At 40.7% G+C, this 24505-nt stretch overlaps 1 protein-coding gene across 5 annotated transcripts in view; it reads left to right on the top strand.

Moving 5' to 3' along the window:
• The window catches only part of PDS5A (PDS5 cohesin associated factor A), a 138918-nt gene that overhangs the window by 25146 nt on the left and 89267 nt on the right, over positions 1-24505 (top strand). For 4 of the 5 annotated variants that reach the window (XM_075544409.1, XM_075544411.1, XM_075544410.1 and 1 more), the window contains exon 3: positions 23767-23970. The exons of the other annotated variant lie outside the window; for it this stretch is intronic. In XM_075544409.1, coding sequence (XP_075400524.1) covers positions 23767-23970 — 204 coding nt within the window. The remainder of the gene's footprint in view (positions 1-23766; positions 23971-24505) is intronic. 5 annotated transcript variants of the gene reach the window in all.

Consider the following 24505-nt stretch of genomic DNA (forward strand, 5'->3'; position numbering starts at 1 on the left):
GCTCTGGTTTCAAAGATGTCACCTGGGCCAAGAAAGTTCAACACATAGGAATCTCAGGATCAAAATGTGCTCCGCTCCTGACTCTTCTCTCTTGCTGATAGGGAGATTCCCCTCTTCCTGCTTCTGAGATGGCTCATTTTATACCCAGCAGGATGGCACTCTGTTAACAATCACTCACACCTGCATCTTAACCTAATCAGTAACTTCCCCCACCTTCTTACCCAGACCCACTAGGAAAACGAACTTTGTTTGGTGGGAATAAAAAAAGGCTATGGCTAGAAGAGCCATATTAAATAATTTACTGCATTACATTTGGTAATTGCTTCTTTACACCCTTTCAGTTTACCAAGGGTTTCATAACAACACGTTACTCTTCTACGTTTGGGTAAGAAAATCGCCACATTTTTGTTTTTCCATTCTGCAAATTGTGTTACTATTAATAAAAACCTTAAATGCACAAAAGCTTTATATTTTGATCAAGCCCAAGTTATCTTTTTTGGTTTTTTGTCGCTTATGCACTTTGTTGCTTATATTACAAATAATCTGTTAGAAAAACCAGGTCCTGAAACATTTTCCCTAAAAAGGTTTATGGGAAAATGAAATGAAAAGATATTGAAATTTTCCCATGAACTTTCTGATGTGCACATTGTGTTTTCTTCTGAGAGTTTTATGTATGATTCTTATATTTGGATCCTCGGTCCATTTTGACTTAATTTTAAGTTATCTGAGGTATGGATCCACTTTCATTTTTTTGCATGTTGGACTTAATTTATCTCAGCGCCATCTATTAAAGGAGTTCTTTTCTGTTGAGTAGACTTAACGCCTCTCACAAAAATCAGTTGCCCATAGATATAAGGATATATATGAATGAAAAAAAAAAGGATATATATCTGAACTTTCCATTCCATTGGCCTATATGTTTATCATGTCCATTACTATATAGGTAGTCCTTGACTGACAACGTGCTTCCATTACCAATGAGTCTGTTCTGGTATTAAAAAGACACCTCTTAAAAAAAAGAAAAACCACCTCTTTCCCCGCCCCCACTATTATTGCCTTTGATCAGTATCTTTACTTGTCCAGTCTTTGGCAGTTGGAAGCATTACATATAAACTTAGAGCGAATAACATCAGAAAGTTATATAGTGCAGTCTTGTAAGTAGTATTTATTACTAACAAAATGTACTTTAGCCCAAAAAAGGTGGTTGTAAGGGCAGTTCATCATAGCTCAAATATGGTGGCAGGGGCTGCCTACCAGTCTCAAATTATTTTGATTAATGTAACTTTTTAAATGACTGTTATTTTATGCCACTTATAGGGCTTCATATAACTATGTAAATGGGTTTTTATGTTTCTGCAAAGAAGGTTGTTGGAATTTTTATGGGGGATTGCATTAACTTTATAGTTGACTTTGAGTCCAATTGATATTTTTGTCTCTCAGTCCATGAACATGGCATGTTTTTCCACTATGTAGATCACATTATAGTGTAATATAATATAGTATATTATAGTAACGTGGTATAGTTTCCAGTGTACTAGTCTTTCACTTTCCTAAATGTATTCCTAGGTATGTATTTGATTTAATGCTTTTATCACCGGAAATTCTTTATTTCCCTTTGAGAATGCTTATGTATAGAAACCCAGCTAATTTTTGTTTGTGAAACTTGGTAACCTGCCACTGTGACTTTATTTGCTAGCTCCAGAAGCCCTGATGATGTTGGGTTTTTCATTGAGTGCCCACTAGAAATTCAGTAGTTTGAAACCACCAGCTGCTGTACAGGAGAAAGATGTGGCTTTCTACTCCTATAGTTAAAGGCTCGGGCAGTTCTATCCTGCTTTGTAGGGTTGCTATGAGTTGGAATTGACTGAGTGGCAGTGAGTGAGTAGTTTTTTATAGATTATATGTCAGCTGCAAAGAAAGGTTCTACTTCTTCCTGATTTGGATACCTTGTTATATAATTGGTCAGTGCAGAATTAAGTAGCAGTGCTGTACATGGATATTTTTTGTGTTATTAGTTATCTTCAAGGAAATGCTGTCAGTTTTTTCACCATTCAAATGGACGTTATTAGGTTGAAAGAATACTACTATTGCTAGTTTTTTTTTTAAGTTTTTTTTTTATGATGAAAGGGTGTTGGATTTTGTTAAGGCCTTTTCTGTGCTAATTGAGGTCATCATGTGTTTGTTTTTTCTTCAGTTAAGGTGATATATTACACTGCTTGATATTTAGATGCTGAGCAACTCTTGTATATCTGGCTTGAATCCAACTTGATTGTAGAATATAATTCTTTGAATACACTTTTGGGTGCTGCCTCAGTTTCTCAGTGCTGCTGTAATCTCATAAGTGGACGGCTTTAATGAACATACATGTTTTTCAAAGTTTGAAAAGGCTAGGAATCTTAATTCAATATACTGTCTCTAGGGAAACACTCTTTTTGTGTCTTTTTTTCCATCTTTTTTATTTCTATGACATTTTTTATGTGACACCTATAAAGGGATTTCAAAAAATTCATGGAAAATGCAATTTTTCACAAACATTTGAAATTCGTATCATTCCCCATTTTACTTGCTTGTTTCTGTACCTTTGCTGCTCTTTTTTATTACTTAGTAATGATGAGGTTTAAGACAATCGAAATCATTAGTAATTAGAATTACACAGCAAAATCACAGTGAGGTATCACTCAATACCACTATGGTGCCTATTTTTAAAGGGGGTGCATCCAGTGTTCTCAATGATGTGGAAAAATTGTAAACATTGTGAATTACTTTTGTAATGTAAAATGGTTCCACTGCTGTGGAAATGTCTTTGGTGTTTCAAATGAGAAAGCTAGTTGCTTTTGAATTGTTTCTGGCTCCTGATGGTTCCATGTGTGTCAGAATAGAATTATAATTCATGTGGCTTCAATGCCTGATTTTTTCCAAAGTAGATTACCAGACTTTCCCCCGAGGCAAGGTGGACCTCTTAGTGGACCTGAGCTTCCAACCTGCTCATTACTAGTAAGCATAATAACTACTTACATCACCCTGGAACACCTTTCTAAAAATACAGATCACCAAAGGGCAGCCTTGGACTGAATACCTGGGAGTATGTCTGTGACCTTAAAGAGCCAGTGGATCTAGAGAGAAATAAGAAAAGAGAGTAAAATAGAAATGAAAGCACAGTCATATCAAGATTTACAGGCTACAGCAAACATACTGCGCAGAAAATTTTATAGTGGTACGAGAGTAAGTCATAAAATATTGCTACTAGCGCCAAACAATGGAAACTCCCTAAATGGCCATCAGTAGAAGAATGGATAAACAAACTGTGGTACATGTTACACACAGTGAAATAACTTCAAAATGTGGATGATCCTGGAAGACAGGCTGAGTGAAATTAGTAAATCACCAAAAGAAAACTATTGTGACATCCACGAAAAGGGTTTCACAGGAAAAGAAATATCCTTTGATGGTTACCAGAGGTGAGGCAAGGAGAAAGGGTAAATAAATGGCTAGAGGGCAGAAGCACATTTAACTTGGCTGAAGGAGAATGCAGTATTGAATGAGAGGGAAGAGGGGTGTCAATTCAAAAAAATGATGGGGGGACACGGAGGCTGGGAGAATTAATGGCAACAAGGTAAATACTGTTAAATACACAATCCTGCTATAACTGACCTACAAGTAGATGTGTGCATAGACACACAGGCTGTGTAGGACAGAAAATGGCAGTATACCCACAAGGTACTTGAGTGTAGGTATTTACCTTTGCTGCAAATACATCCATAGATGTAGGAGATCATAACATTGAGAACACTTCTTACACATAACCAAACATGTTGAGGGAAGGAGTCACTAGGCCTGAAGCCTGAGGACCATTGTGCCACCAAGGTCGACTTTAAGAGCAAATGGATGATCTGTTCCACAGCCAGCCCTTAGCAGTGTTACGTCTGGTAAAAAAAAAAAAAAAGCATCTCAGTTGTATTTTTCCAAAGATGAAATCAATTTGATCCCTTTGTGGTCCATATAATGAGGTGAGCTCCATGTGTATAGTGGCTATTTATATTGGTGAAAAAAAGGTATTTCCAAGGAATAGCTTCTTGGTCTTTTTTTTAAAGAATCATTTTATTAGGGGCTCATACAACTTTTATCACAATCCTTACATACATCAATTGTGTAAAGCACATTTTTACATTCATTGCCCTCATCATTCTCAAAATATTTGCCCTCCACTTAAGCCCCTGGCATCAGGTTCTCATTTTTTTTACCCTCCCTCCTCACTCCCCCCTCCCTCATGAACCCTTGATAATTTATAAATTGTTATTTTGTCATATCTTGCTCTGCCCCACGTCTCCCTTCACCCACTTTTCTGTTGTCTGTCCCCCAGGGAGGAGATCACATGTACATCCTTGAAATCGGTTCCCCCTTTCCAACCCACCCTCCCTCTGCCCTCCCAGTATTGCCACTCACACCACTGGTCCAAGGGAATCGTCCACCCTGGCTTCCCTGTGTTTCCAGTTCTCATCTGTACCAGTGTACATCCTCTGGTCTAGCCAAACTTGCAAGGTAGGATTCGGATCATAACATTGGGGTGGGGGGGTGTCATTTTTTTTAAAACAATTTATTAGGGGCTCATACAACTCTAATCACAGCCCATACATATACATACATCAATTGTATAAAGCACATCTGTACATTCTTTGCCCTAATCATTTTCTTTTCTTTCTTCTTTTTTTCATTTTCTTTTTTTACATTTTATTAGGGACTCATACAACTCTTATCACAATCCATACATACACATACATCAATTGTATAAAGCACATCCATACATTCCCTGCCCCAATCATTCTCAAAGCATTTGCTCTCCACTTAAGCCCTTTGCATCAGGTCCTCTTTTTTTCCCCCTCCCTCATGTGCCCTTGGTAATTTATACATCGTTATTTTGTCATATCTTGCCCTATCCGGAGTCTCCCTTCCCACCCTTCTCCGCCGTCCCTCCCCCAGGGAGGAGGTCACATGTGGATCCTTGTAATCAGTTCCCCCTTTCCAACCCACTCACCCTCCACTCTCCCAACATCGCCCCTCACACCCTTGGTCCTGAAGGTATCATCCACCCTGGATTCCCTGTGCCTCCAGCCCTCATATGTACCAGTGTACAGCCTCTGTCCTATCCAGCCCTGCAAGGTAGAATTCGGATCATGGCAGTTGGGGGAAGGAAGCATCCAGGATCTGGGGGAAAGCTGTGTTCTTCATCGGTACTACCTCGCACCCTAATTAACCCATCTCCTCTCCTAAACCCCTCTGTGAGGGGATCTCCATTGGCCGACACTTGGGCCTTGGGTCTCCACTCTGCACTTCCCCCTTCATTCAATATGGTGTGTATATATATATATATACATATATATACACACACACACATATATACATACATACACATATATCTTTTTTTTTGCATGATGCCTTATAGGGGGGGGTGTCATTTAGGAACTAGAGGAAAGTTGTATTTTTCATCATTGCTAAATCGCACCCTGACTGACTCGTCTCCTCCCCAAGACCCTTCTGTAATGGGATGTCCAGTGGCCTACAAATGGACTTTGGGTCTCCGCTCTGCACTCTCCCCCTCATTCACTATAGTAAGATTTTTTTGTTTTGATGATATCTGATCCCTTTGGCACCTCGTGACTGCGCGGGCTGGTGTGCTTCTTCCATATGGGCTTTATTGCTTATGAGCTAGATGGCCACTTGCCCTCCAAGCCTTTAAGACCACAGGTGCTATATCTTTTGATAGCCGGGCACCATCAGCTTTCTTCACCACATTTGGTTGTTCACCCTCTTTGTCTTCAGTGGTTGTGTCGGGAATGTGAGCATCATAGAATGCCAATTTAATAGAAGAAAGTCTTGCATTGAGGGTGTACTTGAGTGGAGGCCCAATGTCCTTCTGCTACTTTAATTCTAAACCTATAAATATAGGCACACAGATCTATTTCCCCATCCTCATATATAAATATATATTTGCATATGTACATGCCTTTGTCTAGACCTCTATAAATGCCCTTTATCTCTTAGCTCTTTCCTCTATTTCCTTTGACTTCCCTCCTGTCCCACTATTCATGCTCAGTGCCCACCAGGGTTTCAGCAATTCCTCTTGGTTACATTACCCTTGATCATGCCTAACCAGGCCTCCTAAACCCTCCTCACCACCAATTTAGAGCATTTGTTGTTCCCTTGTCCCTAGGTTTGTTAACACCACTATCTTTCCCCTCACTTCCCCCTCTCCCATGTCCTCCCGGAACTGTCGGTCCGTTGTTTTCTCCTCCAGATTGTTCATCCAGCCTATCTTATTTAGACCTGCGGAGATAATAACATGCACAAATACGAGAGCAAAACTAAGCAATAATATACAACGGAACATTAACAATAATAAACCAATGACAAAACAAAACACAACAAGAAAGAAAAGCTTGTAGTTAATTCAAGGACTGTTTGTTGTCCTTTAGGAGTGTTTTACAGTCCAGTCTGTTGGGGAACCACACCCTGGCCCCAAAGTTCACCTTCAGCATTCCCTGGGTACCTTGCCACTCCGTTCCCTTGCTGTTCTGTTGCACCCCCTTAGTGTTTTGCCTTGGTGTGGCGGGATCAGGTCGGGCGCAATTCCCACACTGTGTCTCCACTTTGTCCCCTGTAGGGGCTCTTGGTCAGTGAGGGACGTCATGTCTCATAGTGGGGACCGCCATGTGGTCCTTTCTGTGGACTGGCTGCTGTAATCGGGAACCATCGTCCTTAAGACCTGGTGGGCCAGGCTCAGCGTATCTTGACTACATTTTTTATCCATTTCAGACAGATAATGCTTAGGTTAAAATCTTCTTTCATCTTGGCATTAGTGACTAGTTACTAAATTTGAATAATGGTCATATTAACTTTTCTTCCCTGTAGATTATGTGTATTATCCTATTACTAAGAAGCATTTTTCCTCAGATTAGATCTTGACATGTTCTTTTTTACAGTGAATGTGACACTTCCTCTTCAATTGTCATTCCCAGCTTAGTCTTTAAAAAAAAATCACCATCAGATTTATTGCAATTCATAGAATCCCTGTATAGGGTCTCTGAGGAGTGGCTGGTGGATATAAACCATCAGCCTGTCCTTTACAGTTCAGTGCTTTGCCAAATAGCACCCAGAGTAGTAGACCATAGGAGCTTCTGATTGTAAATAGTGAATTCCAGTCCATTTTAGCTCAGCAATACCTACAGTATCTAATTTCAAGCAGTCCCTTTCAATTTTGACAACTTAGCTTTTTTCCCCGCACGTTCATATTGTGCATATTCCACATTCTTAGTACCATAGATGTTTTCAGATGCTCTCAGTTATGCCATGCCAGTAAATGGAAGTATTGAAAGCTTTACTCCATCCAGTTCTACTTTGAGGGGGCAGCTCTTTTTCAGTTGTATTTTTGAGCCTTCTGACTTGAAAGTCATCTTCTGTCACTATATCAGATAATATTTTGCTGCTCATCATAATGTTTTTAATACCCAACTTTTTTTAGAGGTAGATCACCAGGTCCTTGTAGTTTATCTTAGTCGTGGAAGTGCTACTGAAACCTGTTCAGCTTGAGTGACCCTTTTGGTACTGTATCTGAAATACTAGTGGCATACCTCCCAGCATTATAACAACATGCAAGCCATCACGATAACAGGTGTTTGGGATAATGCCGAGGTGGGTTGGGTTTTTTATTTTTTTGTTTGTTTTTAATTTTAACAATTTATTAGGGGCTCATACAATTCTTATCACAGTTCATACCGGGTTGGGTTTTTTATTATAGATTATTTGTTGGATTGTGCTCAAGCATTATTGTTACAGGTCTAGGTTAGTGCATAGGCATCTCGTGATGAAATGATAAACATACCAAGAGTTTAGTTTCTCTGTAGCCACTCCTTGGAAGAAAGATGAGGCTATCTGCTCCTGTAATGATTTATAGTCTTGGAAAGTATTTAGAGACCAACTTGTAGCTTGTATTACAGAATATACAGAATTGAATTTTTTGAAAGGGCCTCAAACAGTTCACAGGAAAACTTCATTGTCCTTTATTTCTATTTTCCATGAACTTTTTAAAGCTCCCAGTATATATTATCCTATATATATAATTAAAGGATAAACTTGTTCTTTTTGTATTTAATGTTTGGTTCTCAAAGGCATTCATCTAGTGTTTCTCTAGGCTGGTAGCAGATATAGGAATTCTTTGCCCAATGCTACTTACCTGTCACTGTCTCATCTTACCTACTTCCTTCCTTTTTACCTTTCTCTTAGGGTATTTCCTATATTGCCTGCTGCCTTACCTCTGGCTCTCCTGGCTGCTACCAATTAAGGGAGGGGGAAGTGGCAAGATGAACTTATTTAGAGAATTAAACATTAAAGAAGAAAAAGAAAACTACAGAAAATCTCTGAGGTGGTCAAACCCAACCAAATTCCCTGCTATGGAGTTGATTCCGACTGTTAGTGACCCTAAAGGACAGAGTGGCACTGCCCCTGTGAGTTTCGTAGACTAATTTTTTTTTGTTTTTAATTGGGAGCTCTTACAGCTCTTATCATATTCCATACATGTGTCCATTATGTTAAACACGTTTGTACATATGTTGTCATCATCTTTTTCAAAACATTTTCTTTCTACTTGAGCCCCTGGCATCAGCTCCTCTTTTTTTCCCTCCCTTTCCCACCCTTCCTCTCCCATATCCCCTTGATAATTTACAAATTATTCTTTTTTCTTCTTCTTCAAGTCTTACACCGACTACTGTAGAGACTAGTTTTTTACAGAAGCAGAAAGCCTGATCTTTCTGAGGGTTTTAAACTGCTGGCTTCAAGGTTAGTGGTCCAAACCCACTATGCCACCAGGGCTAGAGGTTTCTAACTACTCAGACCAAACCTACTGCTGTTGAGCTGCTTCTGATGGCACAGTGGCAGTATAGGACAAAGTAACTGCTCCAGAGGCTTTACAAGGATATCAGTCTTGATGGAAACAAACTGCTACATTTTTCTCCTACTGAGTTGCTGACAGGTTCAAACCAGCCTTTCGGTTAGCAGTTAAGTTCTTTAATCAGTAGAGTTAGAACTATTTCTAAATCAAAACCTAAATAAAACAGCCCACCAACCAAGGTTTTGCTGTTGCTTTTGTGTTTTGCTTTTTTGGCCTGTCCCTGGGTTATTTGGGGCACTGATTCAGAAAATGGTATTGGATAATCCACATAAGCTGTAGTTTCTTAGAATATGGTATTCCACTTTATTTTCAGCTACTATGCTACATCACTTTATTAATTTATCATTGCTAGTTTTAAATATCATAGAATTCAAACCCACAAATAATAGGATAAGACAAAAGGAAGAAATGTGTTGTTTTGTTTTTTTAAAGAATTAGGTATTAGGGACATCCAAGGGAAGTGTAAGGTTATGCATTGGGCTCCTAACGCCAAGGCTGGAGCCTTGTCAAAACTAACACTTCTGTAGAAGAAAGATTCGGCTTTCCACTCCTGTAAAGAGTTCCAATCTCAGAAACCGACAAGGGTAGTTCAGCCTGTCCTTAGGACTGCTGTTAGTGGGCATCTATCAATCAATGGCAGTGAAGGAAAGCTCTGTATGAACCCATAGTGACAAATTGGTTACTCATTGAGCTGCCAGTAATAAGACAATGGTTGAAATTGAACAGTGGCTCTTCAGTTTTTAAAAGATGTAAAGGTTTGGAAACCCCAAAGAGGCAGTCCTTTGACTATAGGGTCACTGTGAGTGGCAGTGGGTTTTTTTGGTTTGAGAGGCTGTGCACTACATACAGAGAATACAAGCTTGATACTGCAAAACCAGAGCATCGCTTGAGAAGAGTAGGAAATTGAAAAGGCACATATATGGAAGGTGTGGTGGCAATTTAGAAAATCAAGACTCCATTAGCAATTTTCATAAATATTTTGGAGATCTGAAATTCTTCAGATAATGGATTTCAGAACACATTTAATTTTTTTAAATTAATGAATCTTTTTATTGGGGCTCATACAGCTCTTATCACAATCCGTACATACATCAATTGAGCAAAGCACCCTTATACATTCATTGCACTCAACATTCTCATAATTCACCTTCCACTTGGGTTCCTGGAATCAGCTCGGTTTCCCTTTTTTTCCCCTCCCTCCCCGCTCCCCCCTTCCCCCTTGTCCCTTGATAGTTTATAAATAATTATTATATCTTATCTTACACTCCCCGACATCTCCCCTCACCCACCTCCCCATTGCCTATCTCCCAGAGAGGAGGTTACACATAGATCTCCAAGATCGGTTCTCCCTTTCTACACCCCCTTACATCCTGGTGTCGCCACTCCTACTGCGGGATTTGCGGGGTTCGTCTGTCCTAGATTCCCTGTGTTTCCAGATCCCTACTGCACCGCTGTACATCCTCTGGTATAACCAGGTCTGCAAGGTAGAATTGGGGTCATGATAATTGCGAGAGGAGGAAGCGTTCAGGAACTAGAGGAAGATTTTGAGTTTCATTGTTGCTACACTGAACCCTGAGTGACTCATCTCCTCCCCACTACCCCTCTGGAAGGGATGTCCAGCTGTCTACAGATGGGCATTGGGTCCCCATCACGCACTCCCCCTCGTTCACGGTGATGTGATTCTCACCACCACCCCGCCTTTGTTGTTTGAAACCTGGTCTCCTCTGCCCTTAACGATCACCTATGTTGGTGTGCTGCTTCCGTGTGGGCTTTGTTGCTTCTGGGCTAGATGGCCGTTTGTTTGCTTTCAAGCCTTTAAGTCCCAGACGCTACATCTCTCAGTAGCCAGGTACCATCAGCCTTCTTCACCACACTTGCTTATGCACAGTTTCATCTTCAGCGATTATGTGAGGAAGGTGATCACACAATGATTGTTTTTGTTCCTTGGTGTCTGCTACCTGGTCCATTCAACACCTTGTATTCGCTTAGGCCGGGTGCTTCTTCTCTGTGGGCTTTGTTGCTTCTGAGCTAGATGGCCGCTTGTTTGCCTTCAAGCCTTTAAGACCCCTGATGCTATATCTTTTTGATAGCCGGGCACCATCAGCTTTCTTTACCGCGTTTGCTTACACACACGTCTGTCTTCAGTGATTGTGTCAGGAAGGTGGGTATCATGCAGTGACCATTTAGCAGGGCGAGGTGCTATTGTGTTGGGGGATTATGCATGAGGAGGCCCAATGTCCATCTGCTACCCTACTACTGAACCTATAAATATATGCACATAAGTCTATTGCCCCCATAATCATAAATAGATTTACATATGTACATGTCTGTATTTAGGCTTCTCTGTATATGCACTTTGCCTCCTACTCCTTTCCTCTATTTCCTTTCGCTTTCCTCCCATCCCACTACCATGTTTAGCCTTCATTTTGGTTTCAGTAATTCCTATCAGTTACCTTGCTCTTGGTCACTCCCTACCAGTCATCCCCTCCCCTCTCTCCTCTGGTTTTGAACCACTCGCTGTTCCCTTGTTCCTGTGTTGGGCGACACCTCCTCCCTTCCCCTCCCTCCGGTCCTCTCATGTCCCTCCAGGACTATTGGTCCTGTTCTTTTCTCCTCTCATTATTTGTCCGGCCTATCTTGTCTAGGTGGACCTGCTGATATAGTAATATGCAGAACACATTTAATTTATGGAAGTCAGTGGATGATTCATGCTAAATGTTTCAAAGATAAAGTTTCATCCCAATCATCTTTATAAGAAAAATTCTAACTTATTTTTAAGAGTTTCTGTGCACAAATGGAGAACTTGTGCCATCTTCTAACAAGCCTGGAACATTTTAATTTTAATAAAGGAGTTTGAACAGACACATTTTGGGTTTCAGACCATTTGAGTCTCTTGTACCAAACTCCCTACGAATCAGTCAGTTCAGACTGATAGCAACTGTTTGATAAAATGGAACTTATCCCTGTGGGTTTCTGAGAGACTGGTAAGCTCAAAAAGCTCACCTTGTGGTTAGCAGTCAAACAATACCTACCCACTCTGTGACCAGGGCTCCTTATTTATTGTACAGTAACTCTTCTTTCTGGCATCCTTGTAAGATAACAAATTGGAACTGCGTGCTGTTCCGTTAGTCGTTTATTGATACTTGGGGGAAATTCCAAGTTCATGTAATTTGTTCTGTACAAATATATCTTTGGATCAAAGGACACCTTGTGAAGTACAACTTGACATAAATAGTTAGTTGACACAAACTACTTTAAATGCACTTCCTCTGTCTCCAGCTAGCTAACACATTGAAATGGCCTGGTTTGTGTTTTAATGGGCAAGCAGAGTGAAGGGCGGTATGTGGCATATGTTCTGTACCTCAAGAACTAGTGCTGATGGGGGGAGGGGGAGGGCTTATTGCCATTACTAAATCAGTGGGTCAGAAAACCCAGGAACAAGTCTAAAACTTTAGAGGCACCAAACTGTTTTCTGTCCAGTGTAGTTGAAGAAAAAGCAAGCTATATATCATGATTGCCCCCCACAAAAAAAACCCTAAAAACCGTGAGCAAAATTAAACACAAACAAGGGATTTTTGTTTGAGGATTCATTTTCTGGCATTTGTACAAATTTACAATGTTCAAATTTTAGAAAGGTTCTTTTTTGACTCTTAGTTGTTTCATTCTATTTTTCATAAAGTTCTAATAACCCCAGGGATACAGGTCACATAAGTGTCTACATTTATAGGTTTAGTATTAAGGTGGCTGAAGGACCTTGGGCCTCTACTCAAGCACTCACTCAATGCATGAATACTTTTTTTTATTAAATTGGCACTCTACGATGCTCACCCTCCCGACACAACTGCTGAAGCCAAAGCGGGTGAACAAGCAAATGTGTTGAAGAAAGCTGATGGTGCCCGGCTATCAAAAGAGATAGTGTCTGGGGCCTTAAAGGCTTGAAGATAAACAGGCGGCCATCTAGCTCAGAAGCAACAAAGCCCACATGGAAGAACACACCAGCCTGGGTGAGCGAGTGGTCCCAAAGGGATCACTTATCAGGCATCAGAGAACAAAAAATCATCATATCATTGACTGCACACCTCCATGATAGGATCGCTGAAGACAAATGGGTGCATAAGCAAATGTGGCAAAGAAAGCTGATGGTGCCCGGCTATCAAAAGAGATAGTGTCTGGGGTCTTAAAGGCTTGAAGGTGAACAAGTGGCCATCTAGCTCAGAAGCAAAAAAGCCCACATGGAAGAAGCACACCAGCCAGTGCAATCACGAGGTGCCAAAGGGACCAGGTATAAGGCATCATGCCAAAAAAAAAAAAAGGAAAAAGATATATATATACATACCATATTGAATGAAGGGGGAAGAGCAGAGTGGAGACCCAAGGCTCAAGTGTCGGCCAATGGAGATCCCCTCATAGAGGGGTTTAGGAGAAGAGATGGGTCAGTCAGGGTGCGAGGTAGTACCAATGAAGAACACAGCTTTCCCCCAGATCCTGGATGCTTCCTCCCCCCAACTACCAAGATCCGAATTCTACCTTGCAGGACTGGATAGGGCAGAGGTTGTACACTGGTGCATATGGGGGCTGGAGGCACAGGGAATCCAGGGTGGATGATACCTTCAGGACCAAGGGTGTGAAGGACGATGCTGGGAGAGTGGGTTGGAAAGGGGGAACTGATTACAAGGATCCACATGTGACCTCCTCCCTGGGGGAGGCACGGCAGAGAAGAGGGGGAAGGGAGACTCCGGATAGGGCAAGATATGAATATATATATTTGCTTTCTACTTGAGCCCTTGTTATCAGCTCCTTATTTTTTCTCCTCCCTCCCCAACCACCTCTCCCTCATGAACTCTCGATAATTTATAAATTATTATTATTTTTTCATGTCTTACACCGTCCGACATATCCCTTTGCCCACTTTTCTGTGCCCCATGGAGAAGGTTATATGTAGATCCTTATAATCAGTTCCCCCTTTCTACACCACCTTTCAGTTCCTATCTGTACCAATGTACATTCTCTGGTCTAGCTGGATTTGTAAGGTAGTATTGGGATCATGATAGTGTGTGGGCGGGGGAGCATGTAAGACCTAGAGGAAAGTTGTATGTTTCATCGTTGCTACACGGAACCCTGTCTGTCTCCTCCCCGCCACCCTCCTGTAAGGGGATGGATGTCCAGTTGCTTGTAGATGGACTTTGGATCCTGTGTTAGTATGAATACTTTAGAGAAACAAATTCACAGAAACTCACGTATAAGAGCTTAATATAAAGATTAAGTGCACATCAAGAAAACATCCCAACCCAGTGCTGCCCAAGCCCACAAGTCCAACATTAATCCATATGTCCAACACTAATCCACAGAATTCTCCTCCATCTCACAAAACACGTACAATGATGCTGACTACAGAAGGAAAGCCGAATCAGTGAGTGTGTAAGCATCTCAGGGCTGACAGAGGTCTCCACACGGCTGCTTCAGCACCCAGGGTTGTGTTGGGGTAGGTCCATGGGGCTTCTCCTTGGAGCTGTTGGATTGGGGAAGGGAACGCGGGCTCACCTTGGGTGCACGGAAGAATTATGACCAGTTGAGATGCAAAAGCGGCAAAAGGAGTTTATTCGCTAGCTCGAGCTAGGGCTTCCCTCCCTCCACTGCCCAGCACAGCAGGGACCCAGTGTCCAAAAGGAATCAGCCCCGAGTTCTTTGTTCCCTGGACTTTAGCCCAGTGTTGCTGTTCTTTAAACTTATTGGAGAAAACTTCTGGCATCAGCGTTGTCCAGTGGTGGTTGGTGAGCAGTTTCGCGTATATTCTCTTGACTGGTCAATTAGTGGGGGGGTTGGGGGGGTGTTGCTGCTCCCTACTGGTCAGTCTGGGAGAGGTTATGCCTTCTCTGACAGAATTACCTCAGAGTCCAGGAATCTGAAATTAGAGCTTAAGCCTGCCCAAGACTTTGGTTTTATACAGCCGGTCATGGTGCTGATACCGGCAGTTGTAAACCAGGACCCCACATCCCCCCCCCCTTTTTATGTTGTCACTATTTAGAGTAACCATACTCCAACCTGATTAGGCAATAAGCAGGTGCACAGAAGCGAAAAATTAGCAGGTTATATTAGGTTTACTCTAGGGGTAGTTTATATAAAAACACGTTTTTCCTAATGCTATGCAGAGCTCCGCCGCCGCCCCCCCCCCCACTATGTCTTTACAAGTACTCTTGCTCATAAGTGGCGTTCTGTACCTCTTCTATTACAAGACTGGGGTCTGGATTCAGCCTGTGATACTGTTGTTGTAGTACCATTAGCTGGACAGTATTGATGCGTTCTTTCACAAAAACAATTAACTTATTTACAATGCATGGTCCAAAAGTGAGAATGAACAAGAGTATGATTAGGGGTCCTAACAATGTAGAGAGCAGGGTGGTAAACCAAGGCGAGTTATTAAACCATGATTCAAATCATCCCTCCTTTTGTTCACGTTCTTGTCTCCGTCTGGCCAATCCTTCCCTGACTTTAGCCATGGACTCTCTTACCACTCCAGTGTGGTCGACATAAAAACAGCATTCTTCTCCCAGGGCTGCTGGAGGAGCACTAGGTCTAGCCCCCTGTGATTTTGTAACACTACGTCGGACAGGGAGGTTAGTAACTTTGCTAAATGGGAGGTAGATTCTTCTATTCTAGCTATATCTTCGTCTATGGCTGCCCTCAAACTATTAAATCCCCGGTGCTGTACTGTTAAGGATGAGATGCCGGTTCCTGCTCCTATTGCACCAAGGCCAAAAAGAGTAGCCAAGGTTACTGACGTAAAGGGTTCTCGCCTCTCCCCGGTCATCTTGGTATTCTCCAGACCCCTTGTCCATGCGTCACTTACCTTCCCGTTACAATTGCTGAAGACAGAATGGGTTCGTAAACAAATGTGGTGAAGAAAGCAGATGGTGCCCTGCTAAAAAAGATAGAGCATCTGGGGTCTTAAAGGTTTGAAGTTAAACAAGCAGCCATCCGGCAGGGAAGCCATTAAGCCCACATGGAAAAAGCTCACCAGCCTGTGTGATCATGAGGTGTCAACAAAGCCCATCTATAGAAAATTGAACATCCCGTCAGAAAAGGAGCACAAGGAAGGGACAATTCAAACAGGGTGCCATATAGCACCAACGAAACACATCATTCCTCTAGTTCCTGAATGCTTCCTCTCCCCCTTTACCATTACCCAGTTCTACCTTACAAATCTGACTAAACTGGAGAACACAACATGGGTATAGATAAGAGCTTTGGACACATGGAATTCAGGACAGATAACCCCCGCAGGAATAACAGTGAGAATAGTGATATCCTTGGGGTAGAGGGGTGGTTTGGGAGGGAGAATGGGGAGAAATGGGGAACCCATCACAAGGTTGGATATGTAGTTCACCCCCGCCTCCCAAGGGATGAATAACAGAAATGTGGGTAAAGGGAGACCACGGACAGTGCAAGATACAAAATAACAATGACAATATGCAATTGATCAAGGAGTCACAAGGGAAAGATAGCGTCTGGGGTCTTAAGGGCTTGAGGATAAACAAGAGGCCATCTAGCTGAGAAACAACAAATTCCACATGGAAGAAGCACACCAGCCTGTGTAACCATGAGGTGTCAATGGTATCAGGTATCCGGCATCGTAGAACAAAAAAAGCATATCATTGTGAATGAAGGGATGTGCAGAGTGGGGACCAAATCCCACCTGTAGACAATTGGACATCCCCTTACAGAAGTGTCACAAGGAAGGGACGAGCCAGTCAAGGTGCAGTATAGCACTGTTGAAACATACAACTTTCTTCTAGTTCTTTAATGCTTCCTGCCTCCCCCCACCCCCTCCTCGACCACCATCATTACCCCAGTTCTACCTTACAAATCTGGCTAGACCAGAGCATATACATGGGTACAGATGGGAGCTGGAAACACAAGGAATCCAGGACACATAAACTCGCTGGGGGGTGGGGTGGGGGGAGACAAGGAGCCAATCATAATTATCTACATGTAACCACCCCCAGAAGGACGGACAATAGAAAAGTGGGTCATCAGTCAGTGTAAGACATGAAAAAATAATAATTTATAAATTATCAGGGGTTCATGAGAGAGGGAGGGGGAAAATGAGCTGATAACCAAGGCTCAAGTAGAAAGAAAATGTTTTGAAATGATGATGGCAACAAATGTACAAGTGTGCTTGACACAATGGATATATGTATGGATTGTGATAATAGTTGTATGAGCCCTCAATAAAATTATTTTTTTTAAAAAGATTTGAAGTTTCGGGAGAAAAAAAAGAGGATATTAGATCAAGAGGCTCATGTAGAAAATGTTTTGAAAATGATGGCAACATAGGTACAAATAAGCTTGATGTGGTTGATGTATAGATTGTTATAATAGTTGTAAAAGCCCTCAATAAATGATCTTTTAATAAAAAATTTATTAGCATAGCTTAATAAAGCAACTATTAGAAATCTGTGCAAATGAAAAATTTCAAATGTTTAATGTTTTATATGAGTATGACAAGAGGAAATTTTGGGCATCTTAAAATGAAACATTTATTCAATATGAACTTGGTAGTAAAATTATGTTGGTTAAAAAAAAGATAAATGTTCATTTTTTATTATTATAAATTGGTAGCTGTAGGAGGGAAATCACCTCCCCAGAAAAAAACAAACAAATATCCCTTATCTTATTCAAAAAATCTCCCTCTGACCAACCACTATAGTAGTAGCATCAGAATGACAAGGAAATGCTTGGTATTTTGAACAGAACTAATATCATACATAACTTATGTATGTTTAGTTAATCATGAGCCACTTAGCATTGGAGATTTCTTTATGGCAAGGTTTTTAATTTCAGATTCATTTCCTTTTTTTGTTTGTTTGAAACTAGCTTGTGTGTCACAAAGAATTTAAACCATTTCATTTTTACTTTTCCTCTTAGACCCAATTAGACCAATGTTTAGGTCTGATAAAAGGAATCTGGGGGGGGGGGGTGTTTAAGGTTGTGTGCTGTGTATCTGTTTATTTCCCCTTTTTGTTTGTGGACATAACACAAACAAAGGAAAGCAGACGTAGTTGCATAGCCCATCTCATCAAAACAGTAGCAGTATTCCATTAAACTCCCTGTAGAGGTGATTCTTTGTTATCCTTTTTTAAAAAAAACTTCCTATAATTAAACTCTTTTCCCATTCTCGTTACCTCTCTATCTTCCTGTTCTTTCTCTATGATCTGCTGCCCTGGGCCCCCTGACCGTGGCCTCCTCATAGTCTTTAAAATTGTCTCCTTGGGGATGAAAACCATTTTTATGCTTTCCTTTTTAGTAATAGTTTCATAAAATATCTTTATGAGATTGTGTGACTTTGCTGAGCATAATGTCCTACAATTTTGTCCATGTTATAAGGTGTTTGACAGATTTGTCGCTGTTTTTTAACAATGTATAATAATTTATGTGTGTGTGTACCAGAGTTTATCTATTCCTTTGCAAGTTGGGTCTTTTATTGTTTCCATCTTTTTGGTTTAATAGAAATTGCTGCAATAAACATTTATGTGTATGTCTGTTTATGTTTTACTTTTTTATTTCTTTGGGAAGGTATACAAAGTAAAGAGATTATAGGATCATTAAGTTTTTGTATTTGCATTTGTTTAAGAAAGACCATACTGTTTTCCATAGTGGTTATACAATTCAGGAATCCCACCAGCAATGTATGAGCATTCTAATTTCTCCACATCCTCCCCAGTATTTATTTTATTTTTCCCCTGGGAATATTGATCTGAGGTGGTATCTCGTTATTGTTGTGATTTGTATTTCTCGTAATGCCAATTAATGGGAACATTTCTTCATAAGACAGTTGGCCGCCTGGATGTCATCTTTAGTAAGTTGTCGGTTCATGTTGTGTGCCTCTTTCTTACTAATAAGCTTACTAATAATTTTCTATAGGTTTTTAAAATTAACCCCATTATTAGATACATGAAGGCCAATTTCCCCCCCAATATTTAGGTTCTCTTTTTACTCTTTTGATGAGGTCTTTGGTATACATAGATGTTGTATATTTAGAAGATCTTAGTCCTTCATTTTATCTTCTATAGTGTGCATGTTTATTTTTCATTATGTTCGATAGTGTATTTATTCCTTGTATTAATGCCCATCAGATTGTCCTTTTTAATTACTAATTGCCATAGGGTTTATATTTAATGGTTCCAGGGTTTATATTTAGGTCTTAATTGATCTTGAGTTCACTTTTGTATTTGGTCCACTTTCATTGTTTTGGAGGTAGAGATTCAGTATTTCCAGCATCATTTATTGAAAAGACTATCTCTTCCTGTAATGTGTTTTAGTCTGTTATCAAAGACCAGGTGTCTGTAGGTACTTGGTTGTATTTCTGGCTTCTCTGTTCTAATCCATTGGTATACATGTCTCACCATATCTGTACCAAGCTATTTTGATTACCATGGCTGTATACAATAGGTTTTGAAATCAGGAGTGAAAGGTCTCTTGCTTTATTTTTATTTTTTTGTTTTTGTGGTTCAAATCCCTCTGTAAAAATCAAAGGTTTTTACTTTTTTTCCCTTTTCTATTTTTACATTTTATTAGGGGCTCATACAGCTCTTAGCACCATCCATACATATACATGCATCAATTGTATAAAGCACATCCGCACATTCCCTGCCCCAATCATTCTCAAAGCATTTGCTCTCCACTTAAGCCATTTGCATCAGGTCCTCTTTTTTTTTGCCCCTTCCTCCCTGTTTCCCCCTCCCTCATGTTCCCTTGGTAATTTACACATTGTTATTTTGTCATATCTTGCCCTATCCGGAGTCTCCCTTCCCCCCATTCTCCGCCGTCCCTCCCCCAGGGAGGAGGTCACATGTGGATCCTTGTAATCAGTTCCCCCTTTCCAACCCACTCTCCCAGCATCGTCCTTCACACCCTTGGTCCTGAAGGTATCATCCACCCTGGATTCCCTGTGCCTCCAGCCCCCATATGCACCAGTGTACAACCTCTGCCCTATCCAGTCCTGCAAGGTAGAATTCGGATCTTGGTAGTTGGGGGGAGGAAGCATCCAGGATCTGGGGGAAAGCTGTGTTCTTCATTGGTACTACCTCGCACCCTGACTGACCCATCTCTTCTCCTAAACCCCTCTATGAGGGGATCTCCATTGGCCGACACTTGAGCCTTGGGTCTCCACTCTGCTCTTCCCCCTTCATTCAATATGGTATATATATATATATCTTTTTCCTTTTTTTTTTTTGGGCATGATGCCTTATACCTGGTCCCTTTGGCACCTCGTGATTGCACTGGCTGGTGTGCTTCTTCCATGTGGGCTTTTTTGCTTCTGAGCTAGATGGCCGCTTGTTTATCTTCAAGCCTTTAAGACCCTGGACACTATCTCTTTTGATAGCCGGGCACCATCCGCTTTCTTCGCCACATTTGCTTATGCACCCATTTGTCTTCTGTGATCGTATGATGGAGGTGTGCAGCCAATGATATGATTTTTTATTCTTTGTACCTGGTAACTGATCCCTTCGGGACCACTCGATCACCCAGGCTGGTGTGTTCTTCCATGTGGGCTTTGTTGCTTCTGAGCTAGATGGCCGCTTGTTTATCTTCAAGCCTTTAAGACCCCAGTCACTATCTCTTTTGATAGCCGGGCACCATCAGCTTTCTTCACCACATTTACTTGTTCACCCGCTTTGGCTTCAGCAGTTGTGTCGGGAGAGTGAGCATCGTAGAGTGCCAATTTAATAAAAGAAAATATTCATGCATTGAGGGAGTGCTTGAGTAGAGGCCCAAGGTCCTTCCGCCACCTTAATACTAAACCTATAAATGTAGACACATAGATCTATTTCCCCATCCTCATATATATGTTTGCATGTACATGTCTTTGTCTAGACCTCCATAAATGCCCCTTGACTCCCAGCTCCTTCCTCAGTCTCCCTTGACTTTCCTCCTGCCCCACTACCATGCTCTGTCCCCGCTTGGGCTACAGCTATACCTCTTCTCTAAGCAACCTTACCCTTGATCATTCCCCACCAGGCCTTCCACTCCCCCCTAGGCCTTCCACTCCCCCCACCCCACTACCCTTTTGGGTCCCATGTTGTTCCCTTGTCCCTGTGTTTGTTAACACCACTTCCTTATGCCCCTTGCCCCTCCCCCAGCCCAAGAACCCCCCCCCCCCCCCGGAATTGTTTTTCCTCCAGATCATCCAGCCTGTCCTATTCAGACAGACCTGTGGAGACACTAACATGCACAAAAACAAGACAGAGGAAAACAAAGCAACAGTATACAACCAGACAACAAAACAACAAAAACTGACAAAGAACAAAACAAAACACTTCACGAAAGAAAAGCTTGTAGTTAGTTCAGGGATCGTTTGCTGGCCCTTAGGAGCGTTTTCCAGTCCAGTCTGTTGGGGCACCAAGCCCTGGCCCCAAAGTCCACTTTCAGCATTCCCTGGGGACCTTGCCACTCCATTCCCTTGCTGTTCCACTGCACTCCCCCAGTGCTTTGCCTCGGTTTGGTGGGATCAGGTCAGGTGCAATTCCCACACTGTGTCTCTGGTGCTGTCCCCTGTATCACCCTTAGTCACTGAGGGGCATCATGTCTCATAGTAGGGCCAGCCATGTTGTGCTCTCTGTGGACTGGCTGCTCTACTCAGGAACACCATCCTCACGGCCTGGTGGGCCAGGCTGTGTTCCACTGTCTCCTCCTGCCCCTTCATCTGCTCCCATGTGCTCTGATCAGATATGTCCATCTCCCGGAGCTGCAGAATCAATGTCGTCCTTTGAAACAAATTCTTTTCGGGGGAAGGGCAGGAATCCACTTAATTTTTGGTGCTGGGGCCAGCCTCCCAGACTCTTGCTTTATTTTTGTCTTTTTTTGATAGTCTTTGTTTATCTCCTTTACCTATGAAATTGGTGATTAGCGTTTCCATTTCTTTGAAGAATCATGCTGGGATTTAGATCAGAATTGCATTGGATTTATAGCATGCTTTTGGTAATATTGTCATTTCCACTGTATTACTTAATCCTCTCTGGAAGCATAGGATTCTTGGTGGCACCGTAATTCAGAGGTGGTCTGCTAACCAAAAAGGTCAGCAGTTCGAAACTACCAGCTGCTTCTCAGGAGAAAGACTAGGCTCTCAACTTCCGATAAACAGAGTCTTAGAAACTCAGGAACAGTTCTTTCCTATCTTAGAGGGTTGGCACCAACGCAATAGCAATGAGTTGTTTCATATTTTTAACCAAAAGCATAGAGCAAGTCTCATGGTTTTTGTAGAAATGTTTTATAATTTTCTTTGTATAAGTCCTTTTATTTCTTAGTAAAGTTTATTCCTAACATTTCAGGTAGTTATTATTGTCAATGTTATTCTTTTTAATTTCCTTTTCTGTTTCATCTTCTTTAATATAGAAGAGTCTAACTGATTTTTCTATTTTGGTCTTTTAACCTGGTAAGTTGGTCTATCAGCCTGCTACTTTGCCAGGTTTTCAATTTAGCAATTATTTGTTTTAATCTTTGGGGGTTTCTCTATATAGCATTGCATCATCTGCAAATCAAGAGAGTTTTATTTATTCTGTTTATTTTCCATATAACAGGTTTTTCTCTTTCTAAAGTACTAATAAGATATGTAATTATCTGTTTCATTTTTCATTCTAGATAATTCTAATTTTCATTTTAAATCTTATTAATGTTTTGTGTCTTTTTTAATATGCAGTTGACACTTGAACAACAGTGAGATTGGGAGTGCTCACCTCCTCCACTGTTGAAAAATCTGCATATAATTTATAATAGACCCATGAACAGCACAAGTTTGGACAGGGCAGGCCCAATTAATAAGCAGATATGTCTTCCTGCTGCTACTGCAGTGAGCTCTGGTGTGGGAAGTATCTGCTTAAAAACAGGTGGCACTAATCATCCCCTGGGGACAGTTCTCAACAAAGTGTGATTGAATGGTAGTAGTTACTGGGAAGCTTAACTGCCCACATTTATAAGCTGGCCCACACAATTCAAATGTGTTGGTCAAGAGTCAACTAATTGGGGGTGAAAATATATACAAATCCTTTTCCTGATTGATTCCTGCCTGCGGCCTTTCACTTCCACTGAGCCTTTCAGTAATCAGCCTTTGCCAGTGTCCTTTCTTTTTTCAAAATAAGCTCTTTTTTTAACTTCAGATGGAACACAAATCACTGACACTTCATCCCATCTTTGCTGGTATACATGTAAAGGCCACTAAATTTCGTCAAACACAGCTTTAAATGCATCCCACAAAGTTTGAGTATTTGTTTAAATTATCAGTTCAAAATATTTTCTAAATTTTATTAGGATTTCTTCTTTGATATAGTCAGGCTTTAGGGAAAAAAATAAAATCACAAGTTTATAAAGCAGTTTAGGTTTCTACACAACTGTCTGGTGACATTGTTTACATTCTTTTTATCAGAACTACTACTACATAAAAAATGAAATAAAATAGCAGTTTTGAGGTGCCTCCATCAAGGAAACTTTGATAATAAGGTGTCAGAAATATAATTTATGATACTGCAAAGAATTTGGAGATATATCTGCCTAGGCCCTTTTTCCCTTGGACTAGATATAAAAAAACATGTGAGCCTTAAGTTCTTAATAAATCTAGTTCTAATGTGTCTGAATAAGTGGTTATTTATAGAAACACTATTCATTGGTAATAGCCATTTTGCCTCTTAATTGAAAATGTAACAAAGTTGGATTGTGTATCCTATCATAGTAATTGATTTCTAGCGTATGTTGTGCTGATGATATTTTTCAAAGCATATTTCTTCAATGATTTCTAAATATATGGAGTTTTATTTTTTTATAAATGGTTACAGATGGTTGTGAAAACTTTTATGGATATGGATCAGGATTCAGAAGATGAAAAGCAGCAGTATCTCCCACTAGCCTTGCATCTTGCATCTGAATTCTTCCTCAGGAATCCCAATAAAGATGTGCGTCTCCTAGTAGCATGTTGTTTGGCTGACATCTTTCGAATTTATGCCCCTGAAGCTCCATATACTTCCCATGATAAACTTAAGGTAAATATAATCTTTATACAACTATTTTACTTTGTGTAATAAAAATGTAGGTTTTCATATTATCCATCTTACTATATTAAGAATATTTTGCTTATATTATGCTTTTAAGTAGCAAAACAGGCTAATAATCATTAAACTAATATCCATTAAGCATCCACAAGATGCCTGTTATCTTTTTTATAAGGCATTGAAAGCTGCAGATTAAAACTAGCCACTGTTTACTCATTTAACCTTCAGGAAAACTTTAGAAGGCACAAATGGTTAAACTGAAGATATAACCCTGTTTTAAAAAAGTAGTAAACCAAACTTGACACTCTCAATGGACTCTTTTCTCATCTAAGTTCATTAAAATAGAAAACCACATGCCGATCTTGGTGGTTCTGCTTTGGTTCACAATGTTTTTAACTCCTCTTGAACTGATTTTATGTTCTGAATTATTCTATCCTTGGCAAATTTTAAGCCTTTGGATTGTTTTCTTTTTAATTAGTGTAGAGACCACTTTGTCCCATATTAATGCTATGTGAAGTTAAGGTTT

Source organism: Tenrec ecaudatus, chromosome 3 (assembly GCF_050624435.1).
Source record: "Tenrec ecaudatus isolate mTenEca1 chromosome 3, mTenEca1.hap1, whole genome shotgun sequence".
Classification (NCBI taxonomy): Eukaryota; Metazoa; Chordata; class Mammalia; order Afrosoricida; family Tenrecidae; genus Tenrec; species Tenrec ecaudatus.